Source organism: Castor canadensis, chromosome 4, assembly GCF_047511655.1.
Source record: "Castor canadensis chromosome 4, mCasCan1.hap1v2, whole genome shotgun sequence".
Lineage (NCBI taxonomy): Eukaryota > Metazoa > Chordata > Mammalia > Rodentia > Castoridae > Castor > Castor canadensis.
In genome coordinates this window covers 96,183,286-96,211,265 of record NC_133389.1, presented here as the reverse complement: position 1 = coordinate 96,211,265, position 27,980 = coordinate 96,183,286, and the positions used below count along the sequence as shown (strand labels likewise).

General features: G+C 32.0%; 1 protein-coding gene across 6 annotated transcripts in view; it reads left to right on the top strand.

Moving 5' to 3' along the window:
- Window positions 1-27,980, top strand: part of Lrp1b (LDL receptor related protein 1B) — a 1,877,349-nt gene that overhangs the window by 1,726,455 nt on the left and 122,914 nt on the right. For 5 of the 6 annotated variants that reach the window (XM_074070662.1, XM_074070660.1, XM_074070663.1 and 2 more), the window contains 9 exons: window positions 133-262; window positions 1,885-1,991; window positions 2,317-2,449; window positions 7,231-7,353; window positions 14,061-14,186; window positions 14,879-15,016; window positions 16,703-16,837; window positions 20,049-20,168; window positions 21,978-22,219. In XM_074070662.1, coding sequence (XP_073926763.1) covers window positions 133-262; window positions 1,885-1,991; window positions 2,317-2,449; window positions 7,231-7,353; window positions 14,061-14,186; window positions 14,879-15,016; window positions 16,703-16,837; window positions 20,049-20,168; window positions 21,978-22,219 — 1,254 coding nt within the window. The remainder of the gene's footprint in view (window positions 1-132; window positions 263-1,884; window positions 1,992-2,316; window positions 2,450-7,230; window positions 7,354-14,060; window positions 14,187-14,878; window positions 15,017-16,702; window positions 16,838-20,048; window positions 20,169-21,977; window positions 22,220-27,980) is intronic. The other variant, XR_012447185.1, reaches the window with a different exon arrangement.

The following is a 27,980-nucleotide window of genomic DNA, read 5'->3' as shown; positions in this document are numbered from 1 at the left end:
CTACTTGTTTCAAGTAAACATGGATTCTATCTTTCTAAAGTTTCTATGTGTATGTGTCCTAGTTGTCATTTGGGTTTGTAGGAATTTTATAAAATAATTTAATTTTAATTATGTTGGTGTTGTATTTGACAGAGAAATTGTGAAACAAGTTGTTCCAAAGATCAGTTCCAGTGTTCCAATGGTCAGTGTATATCAGCAAAATGGAAATGTGATGGTCATGAAGATTGTAAATATGGGGAAGATGAGAAAAACTGTGAGCCAGGTAAAATGATGGAGTTGTATTTAACTTAAATGACATTTTAACTGATAGAATTTAAATTTCAGCAACAGTGTAAAACACATGCACTTAAAAATAAGAAAGAATCTAAAGTAACTCTGGATATATTGATTGGTATACCCTTCATATGGTTTGAAAGTGCCTTGGCAGATAAGATCAGTACTCAGTGTGTAGGATGTAAGCATTATTCATCCCAATTTCATTTTCTACTTTCTATATCGTATTTCACCATTCAAAATTGTTTTCCCAAATAGCAAAATGAAATATGTTTAAACTGTCAGTATGATAAAAGTCAAATTTTCTCATAGAAATTGTTTATAAAACAAACAGAAGTAGTTTATACATGCCAGAAGAAGCCCAAGTGGATTATTTATATTTACCTCTTAGAACAAAATCAAAACAAAATAAGGAAATAAAGCAAGAGCATACATATATAAGGACATTTGATTTACACATTTCTATTCATTAAATATGGCTCTATACCTATGTCCATTAAAACATTTGATATTTTATTTTGATATTTTAATTATATTACCTAAGAGACAAAAAACTACTTAGGAAAGCTATACTATAATCTGTGTATAATGATGGAAACATTGCTGTGAGAGATTTAGCTAAAGTATCAGGTATATAAGGCCCAGTACCATATCTATGATCCATTATTTCTAACTGATCACATCTTTCTTACTGAATCCAAACTTAGACTTTTTATGAGTATAGATTCTTTAGGAAACACTGCCAATGCCAATTAAAAGGTATTAAAGCTCAAGGAAGAAATTTTGTAACATTCTTGGTAATATAATTCATATTACAAATACATCATACAAGTACTTTTGGGCTTGTAATACTCTAATATAAGGCCAGAACCTCAGAGAGTTGACCGCAAACCAACAAAACATAAGACCACAGGTGAAGGCAGTTGTCATAATTTATGCTAACTAATAGAAATAGTAGTAATAATAACCAATAGCTAATTAATTGTAATTAATAGATAATTAGAACTAGAGTAATAGTAATTAATATTCTATGAACAAATTCTATAGGTTCTGTTAGCTATACATGTATTCATCTGTAAAACCTCAAAATGATAACCATCTTGAAAACTTATACACTACTTCATTTATGTCAACAAAGTTAAATAGATACCACTGGAATTGGGATTGTGCCAAGATTTTCCCTTTTTGCTTGAACAATGCACATACGAATTGACACCCCTAAGGATTACTTAATAGTTTTATAGTTTTGAAAATAGTTTGAGACTTTTGGTTCCTCAAGTAATTAAAAATTGTACAAAAGTCATTTAACTCTTCAAAGTTGAAGGTATGGAAAATATTAAGGTTGGCCCCATTTCTTTTGTCTAATGAGCTAAATCCTAATGCATAGGATATTACATCATTGAAGTATATTTAATACAATATAATGATATTGTAAAGCACATTTCAAATAAGCCCTTAATATCAGCTTTTGAATATAGTTTAAATGCTGTAAACTATTCTCATTACCATCCAGAAATTCATATTTCCATATGCTTACATATGTTTTTTTAATCTCCCAAACTAGTTATTCTTTTTGTTTTATCTAAATCTTAACTCTATAATTGTATTCAGCTTCTCCTGCTTGCTCCGCAAGTGAATATATATGTGCCAGCAGAGGATGTATTTCAGCATCTTTAAAATGTAATGGAGAATATGATTGTGCTGATGGCTCCGATGAGGTAATATCTATCATTTGATTAAAATCTTTGAATTGCATGAACTAAGATTCAGAAAACAAATGTAATGAAAATAAAAAGAAAGAAACTTAATTCTCAGCACTGTCTAAAATGTCAGACAAATACAATAAATGCAATCATCTCTGCAAATACCTGAATCTTTAAGTTGTCTGGCCATTGTCATTTGTGGAGGTTATATTGATTAAGTCAAAATAAAAGGAACCCCACTGTGTGATAAATCTCCAGTATTAGAAGCTGCACGTTTAGTTTTCCTTTGATGGTATCATTATCATTAATGAAAACTGCAGTACCCTTTTTTTTTTAACAGATGGACTGTGTGAATGAATGTAAGGAAGATCAGTTTCGATGTAAAAATAAAGCTTACTGTATACCAAGGAGATGGCTGTGTGATGGAATTCATGATTGTGTAGATGGCAGTGATGAAGAGAACTGTGACAGAGGTGTGTACCCATAAATGGGAGGATGGAAGTGAAGGTGCTGGGCAGAATGCATAGCATATGCTAGAGGCAGAAGATTAAACAAGTCTTTTTACTTTTTCTAGTTCCCTTGCATGATAACTTGTTCTAAGTAAAGAAAATCTAGAGGATTTTCTAACAGAATATAATCCCCAAATGTACATGAAAAACTCCACCTAACTGCAAGTGTTCATTGATTACCTAGTTGGAAGATAACTTCAGGTTTGATGCTGAGTCAATGACAATGACTTGTGAAGAACACAGATAGCATAGTCACCAAGACCATTACTAAAAGTGTTTTCTCAATTCTGCATGTGCTTCTCTTCCACATTGCTTACCTTACTCTGGAGAACAGGAAGAATGTATTTATGGCATACCAGATTGCACACATTCATTTACTATATGATATATAAGCTATAAGTTATGTTCCCAGATTTCCTTCTAATGTATTGTTGAGAAATGTCCTACTTTTTGTTGGTCTGGAAGGCAATTTTCAATTTTGTCATATTATTTTCCATCTCTGTGAAGACCATTTTATGTCATACAACAATTTTTAGTTGTAAATCATCATATTAAAAGCAGTGATTGTTACTATTTGGAGTAACTGGAAATTAATGAAAGTAAAGAAAATGTATGCTGAAGCTTAAAATGATCACATTTTGCACATTTATTTTCAAATTGTTAAATTGTTCCTTAAATATGAAACTTCTTGTGACTTGCTTATAAATTTTCTAGAAAGACTTTACTTTTCCAAATGTATGGAATATTATCAACAGAGATGAAACTAGATATTCCACATGATGCAAGGCATTGAAAATGCTTTCAGGGTATGCAGTTTAATGTATCTAAAATAATTACTTCTGCAACTACACAGTAATTGAAGAAAAAAGTATCTTCTACTTTTTTAATATTAGATCAGGTGCTTATAATTACATAATATCTCTAACCCAAACTTGACAGTGTTATTTTCAGAAGAAATTTTAGTTTCTTTCAGAATCTGCAGTGCATTATAGAGAAAAATAAAAGATTCAATGTAAATAATAGCTGTTTGCATAAATTTTCATACTCACTTTCTGTAGTAAGTCCTTCTAGAGACAGGAAATATTGTGGACAGCCTGGCATATACAATTCATTTGTACTCTTATATTCAAAAACTAGGATGCCATTAAATTACTTCAGATAATAAGCTCTCCCTTTAGCTTTGGTCACTGCAGCAGTCTAGCTCTTCCCTTGACTTCTGGAATGCCACTCAACTGGGTTCCAATAAGTACTGTTTACTGCTGCTCAGTTTATCCCATTTGAATATAACCTGTCATGCTAATCTTTACTTAAGCTTACTTGTTTAAATATAGAACTGACTTCACCTGGCAGTAAATTAAAGGTCAGGAAAGAATGGTGCCATTTTACCTATCCAGCCTTGTATTCGGTTATCCCTTTGTAGGTATCATATCTTGGCCAAACTTGAAAATTCCAAGCATCTTTTAGTTTTAAAAGGATTCCACTAAATGTTTAATCTTATTAAAAAGTGAGTTCAGAATCTTTACTTCGGTCATTTGCAAATGTATCAAAGCCCCCACTCCACTACTCTACTCACTCTTCTAATTTTCCTTAGTTTCTTTGCTGCTAGGCTATTAAGTTCCAATGAAAAATATCTTGTTGGTTGAAATATTTGATCTTGAGTAGATGAACATTAAGGCATGACAAAGTTTGGATTTTTAGTAATTAATTTACTCTTAGGAATTGGCTTGAGTATTGGATAAACATATTTCAAGGTTTTGAGGAAATGGAATGCCTGAATAAACAAATTTAATTAAAACTCATTTGCATTCATTCCAAATCCATCCACATGAACTAACTAGTCATTAGGTAAAAGGGCCTAAAGTTAAGAAAATTACAGGATTAACATGGCATATTTTCCCAGTGGATCAGTTTTACTTGTTCACTTTAAGATTCACACCCCAAACACAATACAATAGAATTAAAATCAGCATTCTCATTTTAAAGGTAGAACATGTGGCTTTACTGAAACTTGGTGCTTGTTCTGTCTGGCTTTTAAACTTTATTTTGTAACTCATGGTAATTTTAGTGGGAAAGATTGAGGGCTATTCTTTTTTAGCAATCACCAGCTCAAAAGTATGTGAGCTATTTGTGTAAATTACAAAATATTATCATATATTAAAGCTTCTTTCAACCCAAATTAAGATGACAAATCTAGATGCTTATTTTCTGTGATGATTCTCTTGACCAGCCCTCTATGAACTTGCCAAGAGCTCAGTTATAATTTAGACATGTCATTGTTAACTAATATATACTTTTCTGTTTTTCTAATATGCTCCTGTTGAGATGAACAAGAACAAACATAGGAAACTGGAATTTTAATCCAGCCAGTCTCTTTAAATTATATGCTTCCCTGTTGTTTCCGTGTGCTTCAAGTCATTTCAAACTAAAGCATTTTATTTTATACCCAGGCTGTCATGGCAACCCCAAGATGCCTTTTTAAAATGCAAATTCATCACAGTACAACATGAAATCTTTAGTAGGTTATCACAAAACCTTTGCTTTTCTGTTCCAGTTATGATTTAATTTATATTTCTCTTCTTAATAAAAAGAGTGGAATGTATAACACTTATGGGGAAAATTACAATGTTATTTAAAGCAATACCTTAGGAAGATCATTTTTTCCTTTTAACAAGACTGATGTGCTACAAGTAGAATTTTCTAAAATAGTCAGAGGATGTCAAGACTTCACAAACTCCTTTTTAATGTAATACATTGTAAAATAAGAGTATGCAAGGAGATTTAGTCATTAGAATCGTTACTCTGAAAATAATGCAACTCTTCTTCACAATTTATAGATTTCTATTTTGAATTAAGCTATGACCTCAAACTGATAATCTGAATCTTTAGTTTCTTTAATGCAAAAGATTACACGTTATCTTTTATACTGTTTTCAGACAATGAATTGTTAAGTGGCAATAGATTTTGTTACATGAGTTTTAGGAGTTGAAGTTTTATATATATGTGTGTATATGTGTACATATATATGTGTATATATGTGTACATATATATATATATATATATATATATATTGTGTTATTGGGGTTTGAACTCAGGGCATCACACTTGCTAGGCAGATGTTCTTACTGCTTGGGCCATTCCGCCAGCAGGAGATTATTTTTAGATTGTATTATTTTAGAGCTTAGCATTTGAAAGGAAGGAGTACACCCAAGACAGAGGTGGGGCTGCTAGATGTCTTATGTGGTGACCTTTGTACAGTCACAAAGGACCTGCCTTTGTCTCTTCAAAACTGGTGGTTTGAAAAGATACCAGTGAAAGCTGTACTGGTTTTGCTTTGTATTTTCACAGAAAATCTTACAACAGTTTAGAACACCATATCCATAAATTCTTTGTCTAACTTTTAGCTGTTAAATTTCTAAAGAATCTACCTTTCTCTAAACTTTGTTATTCTTTTTAATGTGACATGTCTATCAACAAGCCATGTCTGTCTTTCTCTCACTTAATGTCTTCATTTTTTAACTCACAGCAATAATAAAAACCTCAGCTTTATTTTAATATCTAATGTAAGAATAGTCTTATTTACCTTAATTCTATATCCCATTTTCATGTTGCTTTTCCTAGTACCATTTGTAAATAAAATTTTATAAATTACTTCATCATGCTTCTTTTGTAACATATGAAGGTATTGAGTGTCTGAGAAATAATTAGGCTTGTAAAAGCAAGACAGGAATCCATAGTTCTTTACTCCATAATCATTCAAGTCCCTTCTACATATTGCTATTTGTATAGACATATAACACAAATTTATTAGTTTTTTTGTTATCTTTCATGTGGTGGGTATACTTACAAATTTTAAGTTATATTCTTGTATTTCTATTTTTTTTTAGCTTATGAGAAAAGAGAAAAGTTAAAACATTTAAAAATACACATTTTTTAAAAATGCACAGTTTTTATTGGAAAAAAAGAATGTTGAATGACATGGTCAAATTCCTATAGGTTTTACAAAATTAATTGTTTCTCTGTGACTGAACAAACAATTTATAAGTTATTCTAAATTCTTAGTGAGTCACTATGTCAGTATTTCAGATAAAGCAGTAATTATTTAATAACTATGACTGTTACATAGAATAAAACAGTTTTGGAGTGGGGGATGTTGAGCATGTGTGAGGCCTTGATTTGATTCCTTACATCACAAAGAAAAAATAAAGTTAAAGAAGCACACCTGTAATTCTAGCACTTTGAATTGGAGGAAGGAAGATTGAGCATTCAAGTTCATCCTGGTCAACATTAAAGTTTCCAGGACATTCTGGGTTATTTGGCAAAACTCTATAATAAGTAAGTTATAAATAAGTAAATAAGTAACAAATAAGTAAATAAGGAATAATTAAATAAATAAATAGAATAACAGAGTTTAATTTAATTAATTTAGTTAAACTAAATTAATACTTTAAAATCTAAATTTCTTTATAGCTCAATAACCCAAAAATTATGTGTACTGGGAGATAATTTAGATTTGGAAAACCTTCTGATACTTTTGATATTTCCTAAACAAAATTTGGTATTTATCAGAATAATATGAGAATGTTTTGAATAGCAAATCTTGACCACTCTTTAAAAAAAATCTTTGCACATTATCTACTCCTAATATTATGCAGGAAACAACTATAAGGAAAGAAAAACAAATCAGAAGGATTTAAACCCTATACCTATTATTACTAATGTCTTTCCCTTTTTGTTTTAAAATAAAGGCGGAAATATATGTACAGCTGATGAATTCCTTTGCAATAATTCCCTTTGCAAACTGCACTTCTGGGTGTGCGATGGAGCAGACGACTGTGGAGACAATTCTGATGAAGCCCCTGATCTGTGTGGTAAGGACCCCACTTGGCTCAGATTGTAGACCATCTCCTGATTCAATGTACTTTGTGAATCAATGAACCACAGACTCTACCACCCTGGGGTTAGGTAAATAAAACACAACCAGTTACAGCTTTTGTCCAGGTAATAAAGAGATTACCTTGTTCAAAGTTCATGTCTTTCTAGAAGGCCATCCTAAATCTAAACCTGAGAGTGTCAGCACAATTCCAGGGATAGATTATGGTCTGTTTGGAAGAATTTAGTGTAGTTGACATTTTGAATTGAATAAGGTACACAGAAGGATTTTGGCTTTCCACCAGATTGATGTTTTAGGCTAAGCAATTTTAACAGATAAATAAATTGCAAAAAATATGAATGGTAAGAACATGATGGGAGAGCGGGATGATGTAGGGGGTGAATTCAGATATGATGTATTCTTAGAACTTCTGTAAAGTTCACAATGTACTCCTGGTAAAACAGTGCTAAAAATTAATTAATTAAAAAAAGATATAAAATTAAAAAAGATCACATTACAATTCACAAGTCACCCTTTACTGAAGTTGTTCAGGGAAGAAATTAGATGTCTCTCTCCATATGTGTATATATATATATGCATATATATAAATATATGTGTGTGTGTGTGAAAAAAACAAGACTCTACTATATGTGTGTATTTGTGTGTGTGTGTGTGTGTGTGTGTGTGTGTGTATAATCACAAATGTTAGGCAGAATAGGAGATATTTAACATTTAAATATAAAAATGTTAACAAAAATAATTAATTCTCCAAATTCAAGTTACCCTTGAGTGATATTTATTAGGTGCATATTTTTGTGATGAAAAAAATGTATAATTTGAGAACACTAAAATAATGGATTTTGATTACTAATGTTACAGTTGGAAACAATACAAAGCAGAAGGCAGCTTTATACTTAAAGTTGTTTGAGAGGAAGAAGACAAACTTTTGGATAATTTTCCTAGAGGTAATACTGAAGGTTGAAGTGAATAACTTTTCTTGGTATTATGTTAACAGACTCTAGAAAACTACAAGAGATAATATTCGTTTTGAATCATAAATCAAAAAATGTGAGCAGGTATCTGCCAATAACAACTAGAATCTGTTGTTTTTATCAATTGTGCATTTTCTTTTCTTTCTTTACTCCACTTCACCAAAAAAAAAAAAAAAAAAAAAAAACAGTGAATGGAATTGGAAACGGTTTGTAATTGACATGGTAGGGCTGCAGAGTCATATCCTTCAGGGCCATTTCAAGTGCCAGGAAGTTTTACTTAGGGGCCTACCACATAGCCAGCTCACCTGGAAAACCTTGCAAATGCTAGCTGAAATTTTTACATTCCTCTTAACATCAATATTAAGTCAAGCTATTCTGTGCCATAGAATATGCTAAGTAATCAGGATTAAAATGAAAGGGACACGATTCCTTTTAGATAAGGAGATTACACATTGTATTTCAAGCGATAATAGAATTAAGTAAAAACTACAGATAAGGTAGAGAAGGTTAATATGGAATTCAGAAAGCTAAAATTCTGTGGAATATAGGCTAAATGACACCATAAGTAAAGTGAATAACAATGACAAAGTATCATTCATTCATTCATTTAAAAAATATTTACTATGACGGGGATGTAGCTCAAGTCACAGAGCATTTGTTTAGTAAGCGTGAAACCCTGAGTTCAAACTTCCGTACCACTGCCCAAGAAATTGCTAACCTGGAGACTGAGATCTGAGAAAGATATGGAATGTAGTGATGAGAGAAAGAGATATGGACTACAATCTCACAAATTTAATGATCATAAAAATATACATAAGTGAAAACTATGATCCCTGCTGTGAAGTAAAAGCATAGTAAGTTATGCATGTATAGGACTAAGGAATTTTTTCAATCTTGGAATATGAAAAATAACCTGTGAATTTCAGTCTGTTTCAGTCAGTTTTCTATGTTCACATGGGCCATATGAATTGGGCTATGACATGTTGTAGACAAAAGAAATAAGAATTAGAAGGCCCTGAAGCAGAGCAAACTTAATAGAGGAACTCATGTTCCCAAAAATACACAGGAAAGTAAATATTGGTTTAGCGTGTAACTGAAGATACAGTAGAAATATCTAGAATCATGTGAGCTTTGGAAAATGATTTGCAGATTTAGAATGAATGCATTTGAAAAGAGAGGCAGACCTCCAAATCCATACTGCTCAGATCTGTCTATTCAGTCAACTGCTTATAGAAAACATTACAAAATTGTACTGAACAGACTTTCCTTGTCATTGTTCCCTAAGTGTTATAGTACAACAGCCATTGTTGTAACATTTAGTTACTACAAGTAATTTAGAGATAATTTAAATATATAGGAGGATGTGAGCAAGTTCTATGCAAATACTGCTCCATTTTGTATGTGGTGGTTTGAGCATCTTCAGATTTTGCTATTTGCAGGTGTCTGGGAATCAATGTTCCATGAAACCTGGAGATGACAATAATAAAGCAGACTCATCTCTATATAAGCAAGGAAGGCACATGACCATATTTTACAAATGTTGGCTCAAAAGAGGCAAAGACAGTGAGCATTTCCTCAGTACTCTATGCAAGCTGTGCTAGCAGCTTGGATTACAATGATGAAGACATATGAAGGTAAAATAGAGACAGATTTGAAGATGCAAAAGATCAAGTAAATCAGATTACATAATATATTGCAAATTGAGGGTGAGAGAGTGAATGTTGTTGAGTGTAACTTGTAGGGTGCTTTTGTTTGCATATTTGAGAGAAAGGGGGATTTAGAAGAGGAATGGTTTTACAAGTGAAGATTAGATGACTGCCTGGGGATGGACTTAAGGAGATAAAAAGTAAAGATTTCAAGGTGGCATTAGAGACTTGGTTCTTTGTCTCAAAGAAAAGAGATGGTCTACATAATGTAAACTTGACAATCTGAATAAATAAAATATAAGTACTAAGGATTTTTAAAGATTATGCAAGGTGGGAGTAAATTATTCAACAACACAGGATTTAGGAAAGATTTTAAGTGACACTAAACATCTAAATGAATATGAGTTGTCAGAAGAAAATCAGGTCAGTAATTGTAAAAGAATGAGCTACTAAAATCAAAATAAATAAATAAGAGTGTGACAACGAGACTAGATATAACATATTACAAGAAAGATGGGATGGATCCTGAGGAGGCAAGGGGAAAAATGAGTTGCAAAGAAGTTTGAAAAATTACTTTTAAATAAGAGTTATCCTTCCATTCCTGATATTTAAAATATTGAAATTAGTTGATAGATCATGTGTAGATATAAGTACATCTGCAATTGTTGCAAAAAGTGACCAGGAATTTTCCAATTTTTAAAGTTTCTTTTGTATATGTGTAGTGGGAAATACATTCATTTATAGAGGATGGAATTTGGTGTATGGAGGCTTGGAAGAAGTGCAAATTTGAATCAATTTCACTAAAGGTAGGAGAGTGTCATGACTACAGAGGTATACAGTCTTTCCAAGTGGCACTGGTAAATACTCATACTGGGTGACATTAGTTGGTCTCATATTGTGATCATCTGAAATATTATTGGACTATCCAGAAGCAGATACTGGGGGAGCAAATGGTTTTATTCATTTGGGCTTAGGGTTTCTTTTAGGTAATGAAGATGGAAAAGAGAAAGGGCCAGAAAAAATCAAGTTATTGGAAAGAATATGAATTTCTAAAAAGGAACATGAGACAGTATTCAATAAAATGTAGGTTAACAATAAAAAAGGGAGGAGAACGAAGACAAAAAAAGAAAAATTGGTGAATAAAAAAAGGTAGACAGGTCAATGGACTAGAGTTGAAGATAAAACTGAAGGATTATAATGAACAGGTTAAATTAAAATCTTTAAATGTAAGAGCTTGTGATCAAAATTTGGGGCATTCATATTAATAGTTTGTAAATGATGTTATTGTAAGAAGTGACAAATCAAGCCTGCAATAGTATGCGTTAGTTAATGTTCTTATGTGTGAAAATAGGAAATGTTATTGCCTGAATCAAGAAGAGATTTGTTTTAATACACCAGTGTTCAAAATCCTGAAGAATGGTGACCTAGGAATATTAGTCTAGAAGAATTATTTATAAGAAATTCAAAGAACTAAGGAGGCCAGTTATTGATTGGTATGCTCCTGTGAATGCTAAAGCCATCTAGGATGCTGGGATGCATCTGAAAGGAGAATTAAAAAAATAATAAAACCTATGACAGAGGTGCTATGATAGACAGCCTTCAGTGCATTAGGGAAGAGGTGGTTTTCACAAGTTTGATGAAGAAATTGCAATGAGATACAGGTATGATTAAATTTTGGGTCTCAAAATAATATTTGGTTTTATTTTGTTTTTAAAACTAGTATGAAAAGCATAGAGTAATGAAGTTCTGCAAGTTATGGCTAGAAACTAAAATGTTTCAATCATGAGACAGTGTAAAGTTTCAACAAATTAAGAGATACTCCTAACTAACCTCAAAGGGAGCAAGTGTACTTGGAGAAAGAACCAGATTCCAGTTAACAAGGGTGGTCAATTAGGGACTGTAGCACATGTAAGGGAGCTTTGATAAAGTGTATTACTAGACTACTAAAACAGACAAGGGATAAATCTGTAGGAATGTTATAGAGAAGATAATAAAAAGTCTATAGGCCATGGAAAGTGTCTTAAATTGTACACTGAAGATCACTACAGAGGAGATATAAGATTGATATGTTGGACTGACCTCATGGCTTTTTAAAACATTTTTATTAGCATTAGTTGTGTACAGAAGATTCATTGTCACATTTCCTTATGTGGTAGTGATGTACCTTGGTTAAATCCATCCCCTCCATCATTCTCCCTCAACCCTTCCCCTCTACTTAAAATAATTTCAACACGTTTCATTGTTCTATTTTCTTACAAGTATGTAAAACACATTAACCACATTTTACCTTCTTTCATCCTCTTCATTTATCCTCCCCCTCCTATTACAACCTACCATGTAACAGAAACTGTTTTAATTCCTGTCTTTTCTTCTTCCTTCCTTCCTGCCTTCCTGCCTTCCTTCCTGCCTTTCTTCCATCTCTCTCTCTCTCCCTCTCCCTCTCTCTCTCTCTCCCCACTCTCTTTTTTTTTAGTGGGACTGGTTTGTGCACTGAAGACTTCATGTTTACAAAGCAGGCACACTACTGTTTGGGTCACACCTGCAGTCCATTTTGCTCTGGTTGTTTTGGAGATGGGGTGTTGAGAAATGTTTGTCTAGACTGGCCTCAAATCTTAATCATCCCAATCTCTGTCTTTCATTTTTAAGATTATTCATTGTTCAAAGAGTTTTTGCCACAATGTTTCACCCATCAATATATTGTACTTTAATCAGGTTAACCTCCTCTGTTACTCCCCCTTCCCTCCACTGCCTATTAATGAAATTTTTTATCTCATTATTATTCATTCTCTGTTTCTCTCTCCTTTCTCGCCCTGGTCCTGTCAAATACTTCTAGTGTTACAAACATTGTCTATCTATCTATCTATCTATCTATCTATTATCTGTCCATCTATGTATCTATCTATCTTCTACAAATATATGCATACATTTATGTTTACATTTATCTTTTGGGCCTATCTTCCACATACGAAGAAAAATATGCAAAGGTAAGGCAGGTTCACAAAGACAAAACTCTCATGACTTATTGAGGAGCTAACAAAAGGAAATGAAACTGTAAGAGATAACAAAGAGCTAAAGTATTGTGACTATAACTGCTAAGGATGAACAGAAGAAGGTAAGTTTGGGGAAAATATCAACAAGAGGTGGTGACTATTAGGAGTTGAAAATCAATGATAGAAATGTCTTTAGAAATCTGTCTTTCACCTATGAAGTGCCAGTAAGTGAACTAAGGAAATGAGACAAAGCTAATTTTTGGGGAGAAGGGGTCAGAGGGAGATAAAAGTTGGGGATATAGGTGCATGGGAATTAATTAATGTGAATTGGAATATCTAAGCAACAGATTTAAGAATATGGACATCCAGCCACCAAGGACAGGCCCTGGAAGATTCCACATACACAGATAAAGAAAGAGTAGTGATAGGAGGGATAAAATTCCCTGGCTTCTCTCGCTCTCTCTCTCTCTCTCTCTCTCTCTCTCTCTTACACATACATACACATATATACAAACGATGCATACACACATATATACAATAAATAACATTAATTTATATGCTTCAAGAACATATCTAAACATTATTTAGAGTAAGAAACCCATATATAATAATGTTGAAATATCTTTTCCTGCACTCACTGACCTACATTCAATTTGAAGTCTGAAACAAATGCTTTCTCAATCTCTATGTTGTGTGAATTTGCTCCTTGAGATATCTAAATGTCCTGACATGTTGCGTAAATCACAGACATAAATTAATCTTGTACATCAAGTGGAGTCAGCTAAGATGAGGCATCTGGAAAGGAAAACATGAAGTTTGGCTTGCTTCCTTACTTCATTCAACATCTCAGCTGTGTTCTCTTCAGTAGTTAATATACATAACTTGAATCATTAAGCTTCTGTCAGCACATATTTTCTAGTATCCACTAGTAGGCATTTTTCACAATAAAAAATATTGAGAAAAGCTACATTATGAGTCTGAAAAGAAAAAAACAGAACAAAGAAAGACAAGTGTCTTCTTCATAAGTCAGTGTACCCAAAGGAGCTTCTTTGGTTTTTCTGTCTTTATTTTTTTCAGTCAAATTTCTTTGCCCACCCACAAGACCTCACAGATGCAGAAATAATAGAATCTGCCTGCAATCTGAGAAGCTGTGCAATGGGATTGATGACTGTGGTGACAACTCAGATGAAGATCACTGTAGTGGTAAATCTATTTAGTGAGAAATAAATTGATTTAGTAGCAAATACAAGACAAGACAATGATTTGAGAGCTTAAAATTATAGAAAAAAATTCCATGTGCCATGTCTGAAGATATTTTTTAAGGTACTTGATGTTCTGACAATGTATAAAAATAATCTACTGAGGTTTCATTTGCATAGCAGAGATGTGTGGCTTTATTCAGAGTCCATGCCAAGGGACTTTATTCCAGAAAATACTAGTCTAATAATGAAACAACTTGGTTTAAAAATGTTCCTTGTTAAGACAGTTGATTGTGGAGAGGGATTTATATGCATTGTATGAACACATAATCCTCTTTTCAAAATTAAGAGAGCCATATAGCTCCTATTACAAAGGATGTACTTCAGTGTTATGCAAAATGATTTGGAGACAAAACCTGACCTGAACTCACTTGATACAGCTTATGTCACTTAAAAAAAATCCCCACTCAGGGTGTTTGCGTACATTTTCTTATAGAGATGGGGTGTTATTTACAACAGAAAAAAAATAGTATTACTTTTATAAAACTCTATAATTTCAAAAATTTTTTCACTGTCTCAAGTGCTTAAAAAAAAGGATAGTATACCCGTGTTTTTCATATCATTTCAGGAAATTTTGTGCTCAGTAAATTAGTTCTGATATCATATGCACTAATCACCTTTACATTGGCTTTATAGGTAAGCTTATATATAAATCAAAGCCTTGTAAGAAGGACGAATTTGCTTGCAGTAACAAAAGGTGCATCCCCATGGACCTGCAGTGCGATGGGTTTGATGATTGTGGAGATGGTTCAGATGAGCAAGGCTGTGGAAAGAGTGAGTCTGATTTCTGCTAAACTAAAAAGAAACACACAAGGCCAACTGATGCTATTAAAGTGGTTTTACTACTGTGAGGACAGATTGCACTTCAAAACATGGTTAAGTTATGCCCTTCACCAAAGCAAAATCATTTAGTCTCATTTTTAGAAAGTATGAGGAGGAAGAGGTTGATTTTACAATGCATATCATTTTTAGAGCTGAAGATAAGAACTTGATATTTAATTTCAGACTTTTGTATCAGGAATGAAATCTAGTCTTTAGTATTTCATTTAAAAAATGTAAATTTATTTTTTAAAAATTTTACAAACAGGGATATTTGGTTAAATGATGGCAAAGGTCTAAATAATAAATGTTTAAAATTTTTTAATCCATTGTTTAGTTAATTTTAAAGAAGCCATTATTTCCTTCTGTTACACTGTTTTGAGTTCTTAGAACCTGACCATAATAATTTCATATTTAATACTTGATTTTCTATATAAAAAAAAAGGATTGTTGGACTCTAAATTGTGATAGCAAGTCAAAATATACTTCCTATATTTGAATCTTTATTTTTTCCTCATTTATTCATTTAAGTTCTTCTCACTGGGAGAGATAACATTGCCACTGGTATATTTTAATCAATTCAGGTTGTAATACACTTGTGCATGGAAGCAATGCTAGGAATCTCTCTGTATAGCAATCCTTAACTCAACTAGCAAAAATGCTACATCTTTCTTATTATTGCTTATGTCTTCTCTTCAACAAAATTAGAGGTAAGGGCAAAACAGGTTCTGCTGCCTGGAAGCGAGGTGGGAAGTGGGAAAGGGAGGGGGCAGGGGGCAGCAGGGAGAAAAGACCCAAACAATGTATGCACATAAGAATAAATAAATAAAGAAAAAAATAAATTAAAAATGAAAAAAAATATAAAATATTCACAAATGAGTGGGGAGTAATAATAGGTACAATTCTAATAACAAAAGTTCACATTTCTCAAAAATTTGACCTGTTTAATTTAGAGATTATACAATGTTATCTCGATAATAATATCCCTCTCACATTAGCATTCTAAAATGTTTTCATGAATGGAAGATAAAGCAATGAAATTAGAACTACTCAGCTGGAAATCACAAATAACTCTTACTCTGTCCTAATGGTGTTGCAACCTATGACCACAGGAACATATTACACACCCTAATGTTAATTCTCAAATGTGTATCTAGGCTAAGCATTTGAACAAACTGATGATTTAGACTGCTGGTTTAAATAACTTGATAGTTCCCTTGTATTGAATTCACAAATATTAAATGTAGATGGCACTAAATGCTCACATCTCTAGGTAGCTTCCAGGATATGTTCTGGTTCTTACAGAAGGATGTAGCACTCATAAATTGTGTCATTATGGAGATGGCCTGTCATCAGAATCATGGACTCGTTATTTCCTTTCAAAAAGTTTCAGGGCTTAACAACAGCCATAATATCAGCTGTTGGCAGCTTGCTCTAAACTATATTTAAGGTAAATGAGTTTAGGTTTTATCTGCTTCTGTACCTTTATTAGAAATTAGGGCTTAAATGTACAGAAGTCCATAATCTTATATATTTAGAAAGAATTATCCATGTAGTAATAAATGTTCCAAATTACAGAAAAACCCCTTCTGTTTCAAGAATCAGAGTTATATTACTTTTGATCACATTTTTAAATCCTAGCTCCCACTGAATATACCTGTGAAGATAATGTGAATCCATGTGGAGATGATGCATATTGTAATCAAATGAAAACATCTGTTTTCTGTCGCTGTAAGCCTGGATTTCAGAGAAACATGAAAAACAGACAGTGCGAAGGTAGAGTACATTTGCTCAACAGCTTGCTCTTAAATCTTTGGGTTATAAAAGACTCCCAAGGCTGTTAAGTTGTGAGATGACAGGGGATTGATTTTCATCAAAATAGTGTGTATCTATGGGATACCATTTCACTTATGAGAAGGAAAGTCTCTGGGGTCAAGAGCCCGTTTGTTTGGATAGCTAAGCTAGTCTCACTAAGACTACAATATATTTTCTGTAGCAAATTCGTACCTGCAGGAATTTCAATTATGTTGCACAAATTCTGTTTTGAAATGCAAATAATGAAATTTCTTGCTCAGGAACTATTGGAGAATTAGACCCACTTCATGAAAGAAAATGTTTATGCTGACCCATTTCTCTTCAGTGTAGCATTTGTTATGCTGTAATGGCTAATTCACATTTAGAAATTGTAAGCTTTTGTCTTAACACCATGCTCTAAACAGTTCTTTATATTATGATGTATCTGTAAATATTCAAACTCCAGATCTAAATGAATCTCTGACAACTTGCCTTAGATCATTTAAAGATTAAGCCTGCAAGATAGACAGAACCTCATAGTATATTTTATACAGGTAAAATTTACATCAGGGCTTTTGATATAGACTCCTAACTAGAGACTTTCATGTACTTTCTCCAAGTTTCTCCATAAAACTAACGTTTGTATTTATATTTACCTGTTATTGTGATTAGGCTTGAAATCAAAATATCTGCCTGGCTTACCCGTGGTAAATACAAGTCCTAAAACACTTTCTAGCTTGTTTTTTTGCTCTCTTTATGAGATTTTTGGTTAAAAACAATTCTATACTTTGTCAGTCGATATGAAATTATTGAAATTAATTAATTATGCTAACCTCAAAGGCAAATATACATAACTATATTATATTCATATATATTTTGAATTATTCATGAAATTTTATTTCTCCATTAGCATGGGAAATTGAATGCTGACCAAAGTATTCTCTTTTAATGAAAAACAAAATATTTCTTCTTTCCCAGACTTTTTCTGTTAATTGTATCTGATCACATAAGTACATACACACAAACTCTTCAAAATTCTGATCCTGACAAAATTGATTTTCTAAAATTTATTTAGGAACATTGAGCTCTTTTTCAACTATTTAAAAGTGGAACTTAGTAAGTTTAAAATTTTCTGTTCTCAAAATTTTCTATAGTTTAATTATATTCCATAGGATATATAACTGTAAGCTACATTTTTTCATTTTAAACTGGTATGAATTCACTGCTTATATATATATTACTATATATTTCTATTGTGTATATTAGTAACATCTGAACACTAATTAAATTTGCACCTACAATAAAGATTCCACAGTAAAGATAGTCATTTTGATTTAACATGGAGGTAGAGAAAGACATTACCTAGATTTTGTAACCTAATTTGTGAGTGCCCTTCATTTATTTGTCTCAAAAAGAAAAACTTAAGAAACTATTTGATATTAAACTCAAAACACTTTAATTGAAATAACCAAAGGGAAGAAATATAAAAAAAAATGGCAGAAGAGTAGTAGAAAGGGATTAGCAGTTACCAGGTGCCAGGTGCTTTTCTTGTTACTGCGCATTTGTGGGATTACTTTAGCTTCTTCAAAAGGCCAGGATCAAAGCCTCATTGAACAGATGAGGACAAAACTGATGATGCTGGCTGTTATGAGGCTATGTGGGCGAGCTGAGATTCTATGAAGTTATGCAGACTTTTGTAGAATTTTAATCCACACCAAATGTAAGCTATAGTAAAAACGATCTCCCGTTTCAAAACTTTATATACTAAACAAAATAAAAATATTTGTTGTAGTTTTGATGGTTCAGTGTTGATAAGATTCATTTTATTCTATCCCTGAATAATCTTCACTAAAGACAAGTAAATGCACTTTACTTTATCTCTGTGTCCTTTTAAAATCAAACACATTCATTAATTGTCATTAGAATACTTAGGTTCCCCATGGGTGAGGTGTCATAGATAAGACAACAAAATTAGAAAACCTGATTTTAAACCTCAACATTGCCATTTACATTTTCACTGAAAAGGTTCATACTGAGCAACTGAAACATCATTGAGTGTTTTATTGTTGTTGCTTTGGGGGTTTTGTTTTGTTTTATATTATTTTTAGTTTTTTGGTATTGAGTTTAAGATCAGAGCCTCAGGTTTGCTAGGCAGGCACTCTACCATTTGAGTCAAGCGCCAGCCTCATATTTCCTTTAATTATTTTTTGAATAGGGTATTGCATTTATGCCCCAGGGCCAGCCAGGAACTGTGATCCTCCCAATCTCTCCCTCCCTAATAGCTGGGACTATAGATGTAAATTACTAGGCCCTGTTGAGTGTTAAAGAAAAGATAGTAATTACTACTCGGTTGTTTATTACATTCTCTAATTTTAGGCAACGATTTATCTCACAGATTTATTGCATAATTATGGCAACTATGAAAGAGGTAAAGAAGTATGCTGGATCAGAGGAAAAGTACTTACCTTTGCATAGTTGCTTCATATATACGAACCCAGAAATGTATTAGAGGTGCCTACACATCATTCTCTGCCATTGTACAATATGTGGCAGTAAAAATGAGAGCATCATAGTTTATACCCTCAAGGGACTGGCAATCAAGGCAGAGATATGAATCTAGAAGCATGTTTCTGAAATACCACATGAGCAATGCTGTAAGCGAGAGACAATAGGAGAGCAAACAAGAGTGAAGCCAAGAGACAGGTCATCACTCATACACATTGATAGAGACCAAGGAAAGCTTCACTCCAGGTGCATCTTGAGAAAGTAGCAGAAATTCTGTATTTAAACATGGGCAAGGATATTATAGGATTGAGGAACAGAAGAAAACAAGTGCAAAGGTAGGAGGTAGATAATCAGAAATTATCTTAAAAGGAAACTTAGAATGGTATTTATTAGGGTGAATAAAAATAGTAGGAAAATTTGAAATGGATATTTTAAGATTTGAAGTGGACCAATAAGCAATGTAGAAATATAATAAATTTTACAGTGTGAGACTATTATAAAAAATGATTATAGCATACAAAATATTACACAGTAAGTCACAGACTTAAGATTTTAAAGGACAGATTTTAAAGATTTTAAAGAAATAGAAGGAAAAGGTTAAAGAAAGAAAAACTTCTGGGTTTTTCTGAAATGAGTAGAAGTGTGAATTGGAATCACAATGATGCTATTCTGAGCTCTTTTTTTCTAGATCTTAATGAATGTTTGGTGTTTGGCACATGTTCCCATCAATGTATAAATATGGAAGGATCATATAAATGTGTGTGTGATCAGAATTTTCAGGAAAGAAATAATACCTGTATAGCAAAAGGTAAGGTTATCATCATTATTACAAAGAGTGTTATAATTTTGTTATACATGTCTTACGGGACAAAAGATGTTACATAATGCATTTTGGCAATAGCTTCATTTCCAATAATATAAAATAATATATTATAATGTTAATTAGTGTATCTGCTTGATTTATTTTTTAAAAATAAATTTTAATTTCACATACAATAATTGTACATATTTTGGGGGTACAGTGTAACCGTTTAGTGCATATTTGTACTCAATGTACAAATGCAATGCATTTCCATCTCTTTAAATATTTATCATTTGTATTGGAAACCTTCAAACTCCCTTCTCTTGGTTCTTTATAAAGAAGGTAATACATTGTTATAACTTATAGAAACTATGCTGTGTGATAGAATACCAGAACTTATTCCAACTTTTTATCTTAAATATAAAAATAAATATTTTAAGAATGATATGGTTTATAGAAATGGTTGACAAATATACAGATAGTGTTCAAATCCATTGTGTTTGAAACAATTTGGCAAAAACATTAAAAGTTTAAAAGTCAGTTTGATATCAGAATACAAGGTATTTATGGTCTACTTTGGATATTTGAGAAATTATTACACTACTGGATAAAAAAGGTTAGCATTATATGGAGCATATAACTTGAATAGGGATTTTTAAAAGTTTAAGAAAAATCTTACTTACAAATTCATGTTGCTTTGTTTTTAATTAAATGATCAACTTGGGTTTTAGGTTTTTATACAAGTGGATTGTAATGTATTTTTACTAAATAATATTGTACTTTCAATGTTGTTAGCTACTGAGTATGACTAACATCATTAATAAGATTTTTGTTATATGAGAAAAACAGTATGATGTCATAAAAATAGAGATATACCTAAATTTGAGTCCTTGAAAGAAATCATTAAATTCTTTGAGCCACAGTTCTTCTGTGAAATAGGATACTAATATCTATATTCCATGATTGTTGTGAGAAATAGAAATAAGTACATGCTAAACATTCACTGAGTGAGAAATATTAAGATTAATATACTTGAACTAAGGTCTGAACTACATCCCACTGTGCATTGTTGTTATTTATTTATTTTTATTCAGAAACTACGTGAAATTTATTTTTAGGTTTCATTAATATTTTAATTAATATTTTCAGAATTCACTTAAGGGTTTTACTTTTCAGTCAGTATGAAAATGATATTAGTACTGTGTGGTGGATGTCACAACTTTAGGCTACAGTGTTCCACTTAGAAGGATTTTAAACTATGTAGAAATTATGGAACTTTAATGTGTCGAGGGTTTGTTCCCTGCCACTAAAATAAAAGAAATCTTAAAAATAAAAGTTTAAGCATACCAATGCAGGAAGGATACCCTTCACATCTTAACTTTCATTTCTTAGCCTAAAGAAACAATCACTTAGGTTCATAAGTTAAATGCTTAGAAACTTTTGAGGTTTAATGACAACACAAAATAGCCAGTGAATATTGAGAATTAAACATTAGAACATACGTATTGTGACTTACCAACAGTGATCCTTTGTCATAAACAAGAGTATATTTTACAAATATCTAATTTCTACCCATAAGGTAAATTTTTAGAAGAAAAACCCAAATAAGTAACCAGTATAAGCGTTTAGAAAAGGGAGCATAGAAAAAAGTCAAAAGTCATGAAGATGGAAAGATGGTGGTGTAGACTTGGTTGAGTTTTATTATGGAAGAAACTATATTAAAAATAAAAATTCAAGATTATTTAAATATACATCATTGCTTTTACTTTGGTTGAAATTCATTTTATTTTTGTATTTTATTGTAATAATCTCCAGGCTCTGAAGATCAAGTTCTCTACATTGCTAATGACACTGATATCCTGGGTTTTATATATCCATTCAACTACAGTGGCGATCATCAACAAATTTCTCATATTGAACATAATTCAAGGATAACAGGGATGGATGTATATTATCAAAGAGATATGATTATTTGGAGTACTCAGTTTAATCCAGGAGGAATTTTCTACAAAAAGATCCAAAGCAGAGAAAAAAGGCAAGCGAACAGTGGCTTGATTGTAAGTAAATCACACTTAATATTTAAGGGTCATATCTTCCCACACCTTGCTTTAAAGAAATCACATTACTTTATCATAGGAATTGAAATATTCAGTCATTCCATCCAATATTCTCTCCATACAGAAATAAAACATTTTTTTGTTTATTCTTATGGAAGCACGTAATTGATTTAAGTAGTACAATTTTATGTTTTTATTTTAATGCATTTGCCCTAGGTATAAGAATGATAATGAATGATAGCTAACATTTCTTGAACATTTTTTGTTTCATATATATAATACATATATATTCTGAACAGAAGCATTTTTTTTGTTATGAGAAGGTAAAACTCACTTTATTTTTTTGTGTTAGAAACTGATGGAATACAGGGAAAATTGTTTCAATTTTAACAATATCGGAAATGCACTTCTATTCTAGGGCAGGAGATTTTCACTAGAGTAACTCTTTCTTCCTTTTCCTGATAATTATATTTGAGGGAACATCCAAAACAGCAATATTGCTTGTTGATGTATGACAGGAATGTTGATCGTCATGGTTTTTCTTTTTGAGAAAAGAAAAAACTAGAACATTTGTTTAGATTTGTGGTTTTAGACTCTACCTTTTTGCTTTCGGGCATGTCAAGTTACTGTGTATTTTTTTTTAAGTAACCTGGGGGGAAAATGACAGATAAATACTTATTTTTGAGGATCCTGATCTATTCCCACAAAACCACAAAATCAAGTACTTCGACAGCATGATGTGAAGAAGGTTTATATTTAAAAAGAATCAGAGGTACCTGCCAGGAAGTCCTCACTGGTTTTTGTACTGGAATCTGCCATAAACATTAAAACCACATAAATGCCATTTGATGCAAATCTGAAGCATATTTAATTCTCTGTATTAGAATTCAATAAACTGGTTTGTAAAGAAGCCAAATGACTTGCAAAGAGCACAAATAAAATTAGTTATTGAATTTAGACTTAGATTAAAGTAACCATTAACAAAAATTCATATATACTTGAGTTGTTTCTTCAAATCTTCCTGTCCCAAACACAGTATTACATGACAGTTTTACTGCTTTAGGACAGAGCCAACTAATCTCCTTTCTCTCTGTCTGACTAAAAGATGGACTCAAGAGTTGTGGCTAGCATTAAATTTATCTCTAACATAGACATCTCCTTTGCAAAAACATTGTGCTTATGGCACCATTTTATTTGTTGTTGATGATAGGATAAAGATAATATACTGTGAATTACACTGGCTGGGTTTGAATTTTGTTCATGTCCCCTCCTAGCCTTTTAGATTTCTCTGTACTATTTCATGAGGTGTTATTGGGAAGTAAAAACTATGTAATATACATGTATATTATATATATATATACACATATATACATACACATATATGCAATGAAATGCATTCAAATATAATTGCCATAGATTACATATAATATAATGTTCAGTGTTTAATGCCACAGAAACTAAATTATATAGATCTCTGCTATTAACAATAAAATTATTCTGTTGATGGTGTTGATGAAAATAACTAGAAAGGTGATTTCTTTGCATATTATCACATTAAAATTACTTGCAACCTACAAGTGTTCATTTTATACTTGGTAAAATTATACATTCCTTTAAATAATCTTGATGTAATTGTCAGTGGAAGTAACTTTTATTTAGTTTTGGCCATGGGGAAGTTCATGTATATAACCAGTATCCTCTAATGAGCAGAATTTACTAGGTCAGAAGACAAATTCATTTAATATTTGATAGCTAAGTTTTTATGCCCAAACATACATATATATATATATATATATATATATATGTACACACACAGTATGTCTTTCACATATGTAATAAACATTTATTTATTCATATACATTTCCACTTCTTAATTTCATTATAGGATGTTTCTAATCAATGCACAGCTATTTAGTAGTCTTTTTAAAATGGGAAATGAAATTTACTTTTTAATGATAGTGATGACTGTGTTGTATCATCTGGACTTTTTTCCCCCACTCTTTCCTTAGATCTACCATGACTAACAGCATTCACTGTAGGAGCATATTTTCTACTGGAGTCCATTATAACTGACTAAATGTCATGATTGTATAGTTTGAACCTCATGAGTTTTAGCATGATGCTAAGGAAAATTACATAGAAATTTCAGTTAATACATTGTTAAAACTATATTTGAAGGCTACATTGATAAAGGCACATTTTTAACTTTGCTCCCTAAGTAATTTGTAATCCAGGTATCTCAATGTGCATAGACAGAATAAAACTATTCTTATGATTTTAATTTAATGAGCAATGTGAATTCTAGAGCAATTAACTTGAGAAACATGTCCATCTCTTGGTCTCAGACTACTTATCTAAAAAGCAACAGCAATTTTGAAGTAAGCAATTTCTAAAATCCCTTCCAGAGAATAAATGTACTTTACTCCCAAAAGATGTCTAACATATTATATATATATGTATATACACAATTATTACCTGAGCAGTTTGTATTTACTCCTCTGAAATCCTTTTTGTATAAAGAGAATTGATTTTCTATCCTTATGAATAACTGAGCACTGTACAGCATATGCTCTTCTGACTGTCACCAGCTAATCAACAATTAATGTAATGAGCAAGCAATCTATTTGTCTATTTGAGACACAAATATTAAATGATACTGTGACTTCTCAACTCCTTGTAAAATAAAACTCAAGATCTTTTTCCTAGGCAGATTACAACATATTAAAAATTATTATTTCTGAACCAATAGGCAAAGGACAGATAAATAGACAAATTAAACTATGGATCCATTAGTTATAACCTCTTTCATTACTAATGATAGAAATGAAAGGAGTTAGCCATGTGGTAACAAGATATCTTAAAAGCAGATTTACAGATATTAAAAGTATTAGAATATTTTTATCCCTATAAAGGACAAGTAATATGTTGTACTAGTAATCAGAAGAATACTATTCAGAAAACTAAATGTTAACTGAAGTCCATTCCAAAAAGATAGAAATTTTTAATATCTTCTTTTGAAATTGTGAAGGAATACTCTTCTGTAATCTATGAAAATGTTGGAATACTAATTTTCATAAAAATGTTAATTTCAAATGCAGACTAAGTTATTTATAATTAGAAATAGTTCTGATTTCCTAACCCCCTGGGCCATACAAAATGTATAGATTTTTTTATCCTTTAAGAAAATTAAATAATTTAAAACTTAAAAGACTGACATGATCCAATGTATATGAGAAGCATAATAAGATTTCTAGATTTAAATTATAGTATTCAGACAGAATATGATGACATTATGCAACAATTGTACATACTTTCTGGCAATTTGTCATTTCTAGTAAGAAATGCTGTACAGGAAATTTCATGATGGCAAGCACTATAAAGTAAGTCAATGTTTGGAAAAATGCAAATAACTATAAAAGCATAGATTAGATTTTTACCATTAAAGAGCTAAGTATTTCTAAGCAAAAAAATGCTCAGGTTCACCTGAACTATTTGATTTTGAAATGTGAATAGGCTTTCTAGCATATTTTCTTATGCAAAAGAGAATGTTCACATGGAGCATACATATAATTTTATTCATTAATAATCATTCCTTTTCCTCAAAATTTGATTAGGCAATTTTTTTCCTGAAAAACTATTAGCAAAATATCTTATTGTGTTATCCTTAATAAATTTTGATTCTTAATTAAAGTCCAGATTGTAAGTTTTACACTCAGTATATGAGAGAATGTATATATTAGGCATAAACACACAGGGCATATCTATGCCCCGGCACCAACAAATGTGTGGGGTGTGTGTGTGTGTGTGTGTGTGTGTGTGTGTGTGTATACAGATTTCAGAAAACACTTCAAAATCTTGTGTTGGAACACAATACTCTATAAAATTTGACTCTAAAATTACTAATGCTAAGAAAATTATTTATCACACTGAATTGCACTTTAAGGTGAACTAGCCAAGGTCTATTCAATCATAATCCAAGGTTCAGTTAAGGTTTCCAGGTTGTTAGTTTTGGTGCTGGGTTTCCAGGATACAATCATAATAGCACAAATAGAATTTTGCTTTCCTGAAATTTGTATTCTGGGAAGAAAGAGAAAGTTAAATAAACTTGTAAGTGAATAAGTACAAAAAAATTACAATTTTGAAAAGTGCTTTGAAGGAAATAAACAATAAATTAAGAAAGAAAAATACAGGTGTTATAAGTGCTTTTTGGAAAGGATGATTAGCAAAAGCACATTTAAAAAGAAAAGATTTGAGCTAAGAAAGAGATGAGAAGGAAGTAATGCCATTTTATGAATACCTACTTTTAAGGTAGAGAACGACTTTCAGAGAGGAAAGGCTGCAACAAGAAAACACATAGAATGCCACTGTGCTCCAAGTGAGAGGTAGTGATTGGTGCACTGTTGAAGTTTCAAAGGATTTGGAAGGAAGTGAGTGGAGGTTTAACTCTAAAGATTTGCAAGTAGAACAAATATGGAGATGATAATAGCAGAGACTCCAAATAGATAGCTAGATTTCTGCATTATACAACTTGAAAGATACTGACAATGCAGGTGCAGTTTTAGTCATATTAATTCTAAGAAGGCTTAAGAGGTCCATGTGAGAGATCAAGTAGTCTGTGGTACTTTCAAGACTGGATCCTGCAACTCAGTTCTTGAGATACACATTGAAGAACAGAAGAAGAAAAGATATTTAAAACCATGTAGCTGGATTGGCCATTATCAGGGTGAGAACAGAGAGGAGACAAAGAACTGGAAACAAACTCTAAAATTAGATTAAAATGAAACAAGTAGGGGCCAGTGCATCAGGAGGAAAAAGGCATATGTGGAGCTACAGAAACTGCAGAGAACTGTATCTTGAGAAAGGAATTGGAATTGTACCTGTAAAAGTAAAGGAAGTGAGGATAAAGAAGTGTTCAATAAATTTGAGGACCTTGAAGAATGGTTAGGGCTCAAGGGAAAAGACAGCAGAGAGTTCTGGGATTATACAGCAGTTTCTTAACTAGGAATAAGCTCCTATCTCAAGGGATTTTTGTTATATCTTCAGGTGTATTTTATTTTATCTTTGGTGATACATGTGTTTGAACTCAGGGTCTTATGCTTGCCTGCAACCCTTTTCTGCTTTAGTTCCCTCCGGCTCCCATGGGGTTTCACGTTTTTGCATGAGGTTTTCTTCAAACTATGATCCTTTTAGCTGGGACCACAGGCATGAACCATGACACTCATTTTATTGATGGGGATGGAATCCAACTAATTTTTTCCCCTGGGCTACATTAGAACCACTAACTTCCCAATATCTATCTCCCATTTAGCTGGGATTATCAAGGCAGTCATAGCCACAGCATCAGGCTTCCTCAGATATTTTTGATTGCGTCAACTGAAAAAGTACTGCTGTCATCAAGACAGGGCTAGAAATACTGATTAACACTCTGCCATGCATAGAATAAGCCCCATTAGGATACAAGGAATCATTTTGACCAAAATGTCAACAGTTGAGAAACCCATCTCCACACAGTAAATGTACAATCTCTTAGGTCAAACTTTAAAGAGATTATAGGCTCAGATCTAGGACATCTTTCTTTCCTTTTTTTTCTTTTTTTTGGTGAGTTCATATAGTTTCATGGCTTAACAAACATTCACCTCCTCATAATTATTTGACTAATGGGAATGAGCTTTTAACTGCTTATTGTGCTTTCTTTTTGAAGCCCAGAAAATCCCCAGAGCAACTTCTCCCTGAATAAAATTCCCACGATTCACCAGCTAGC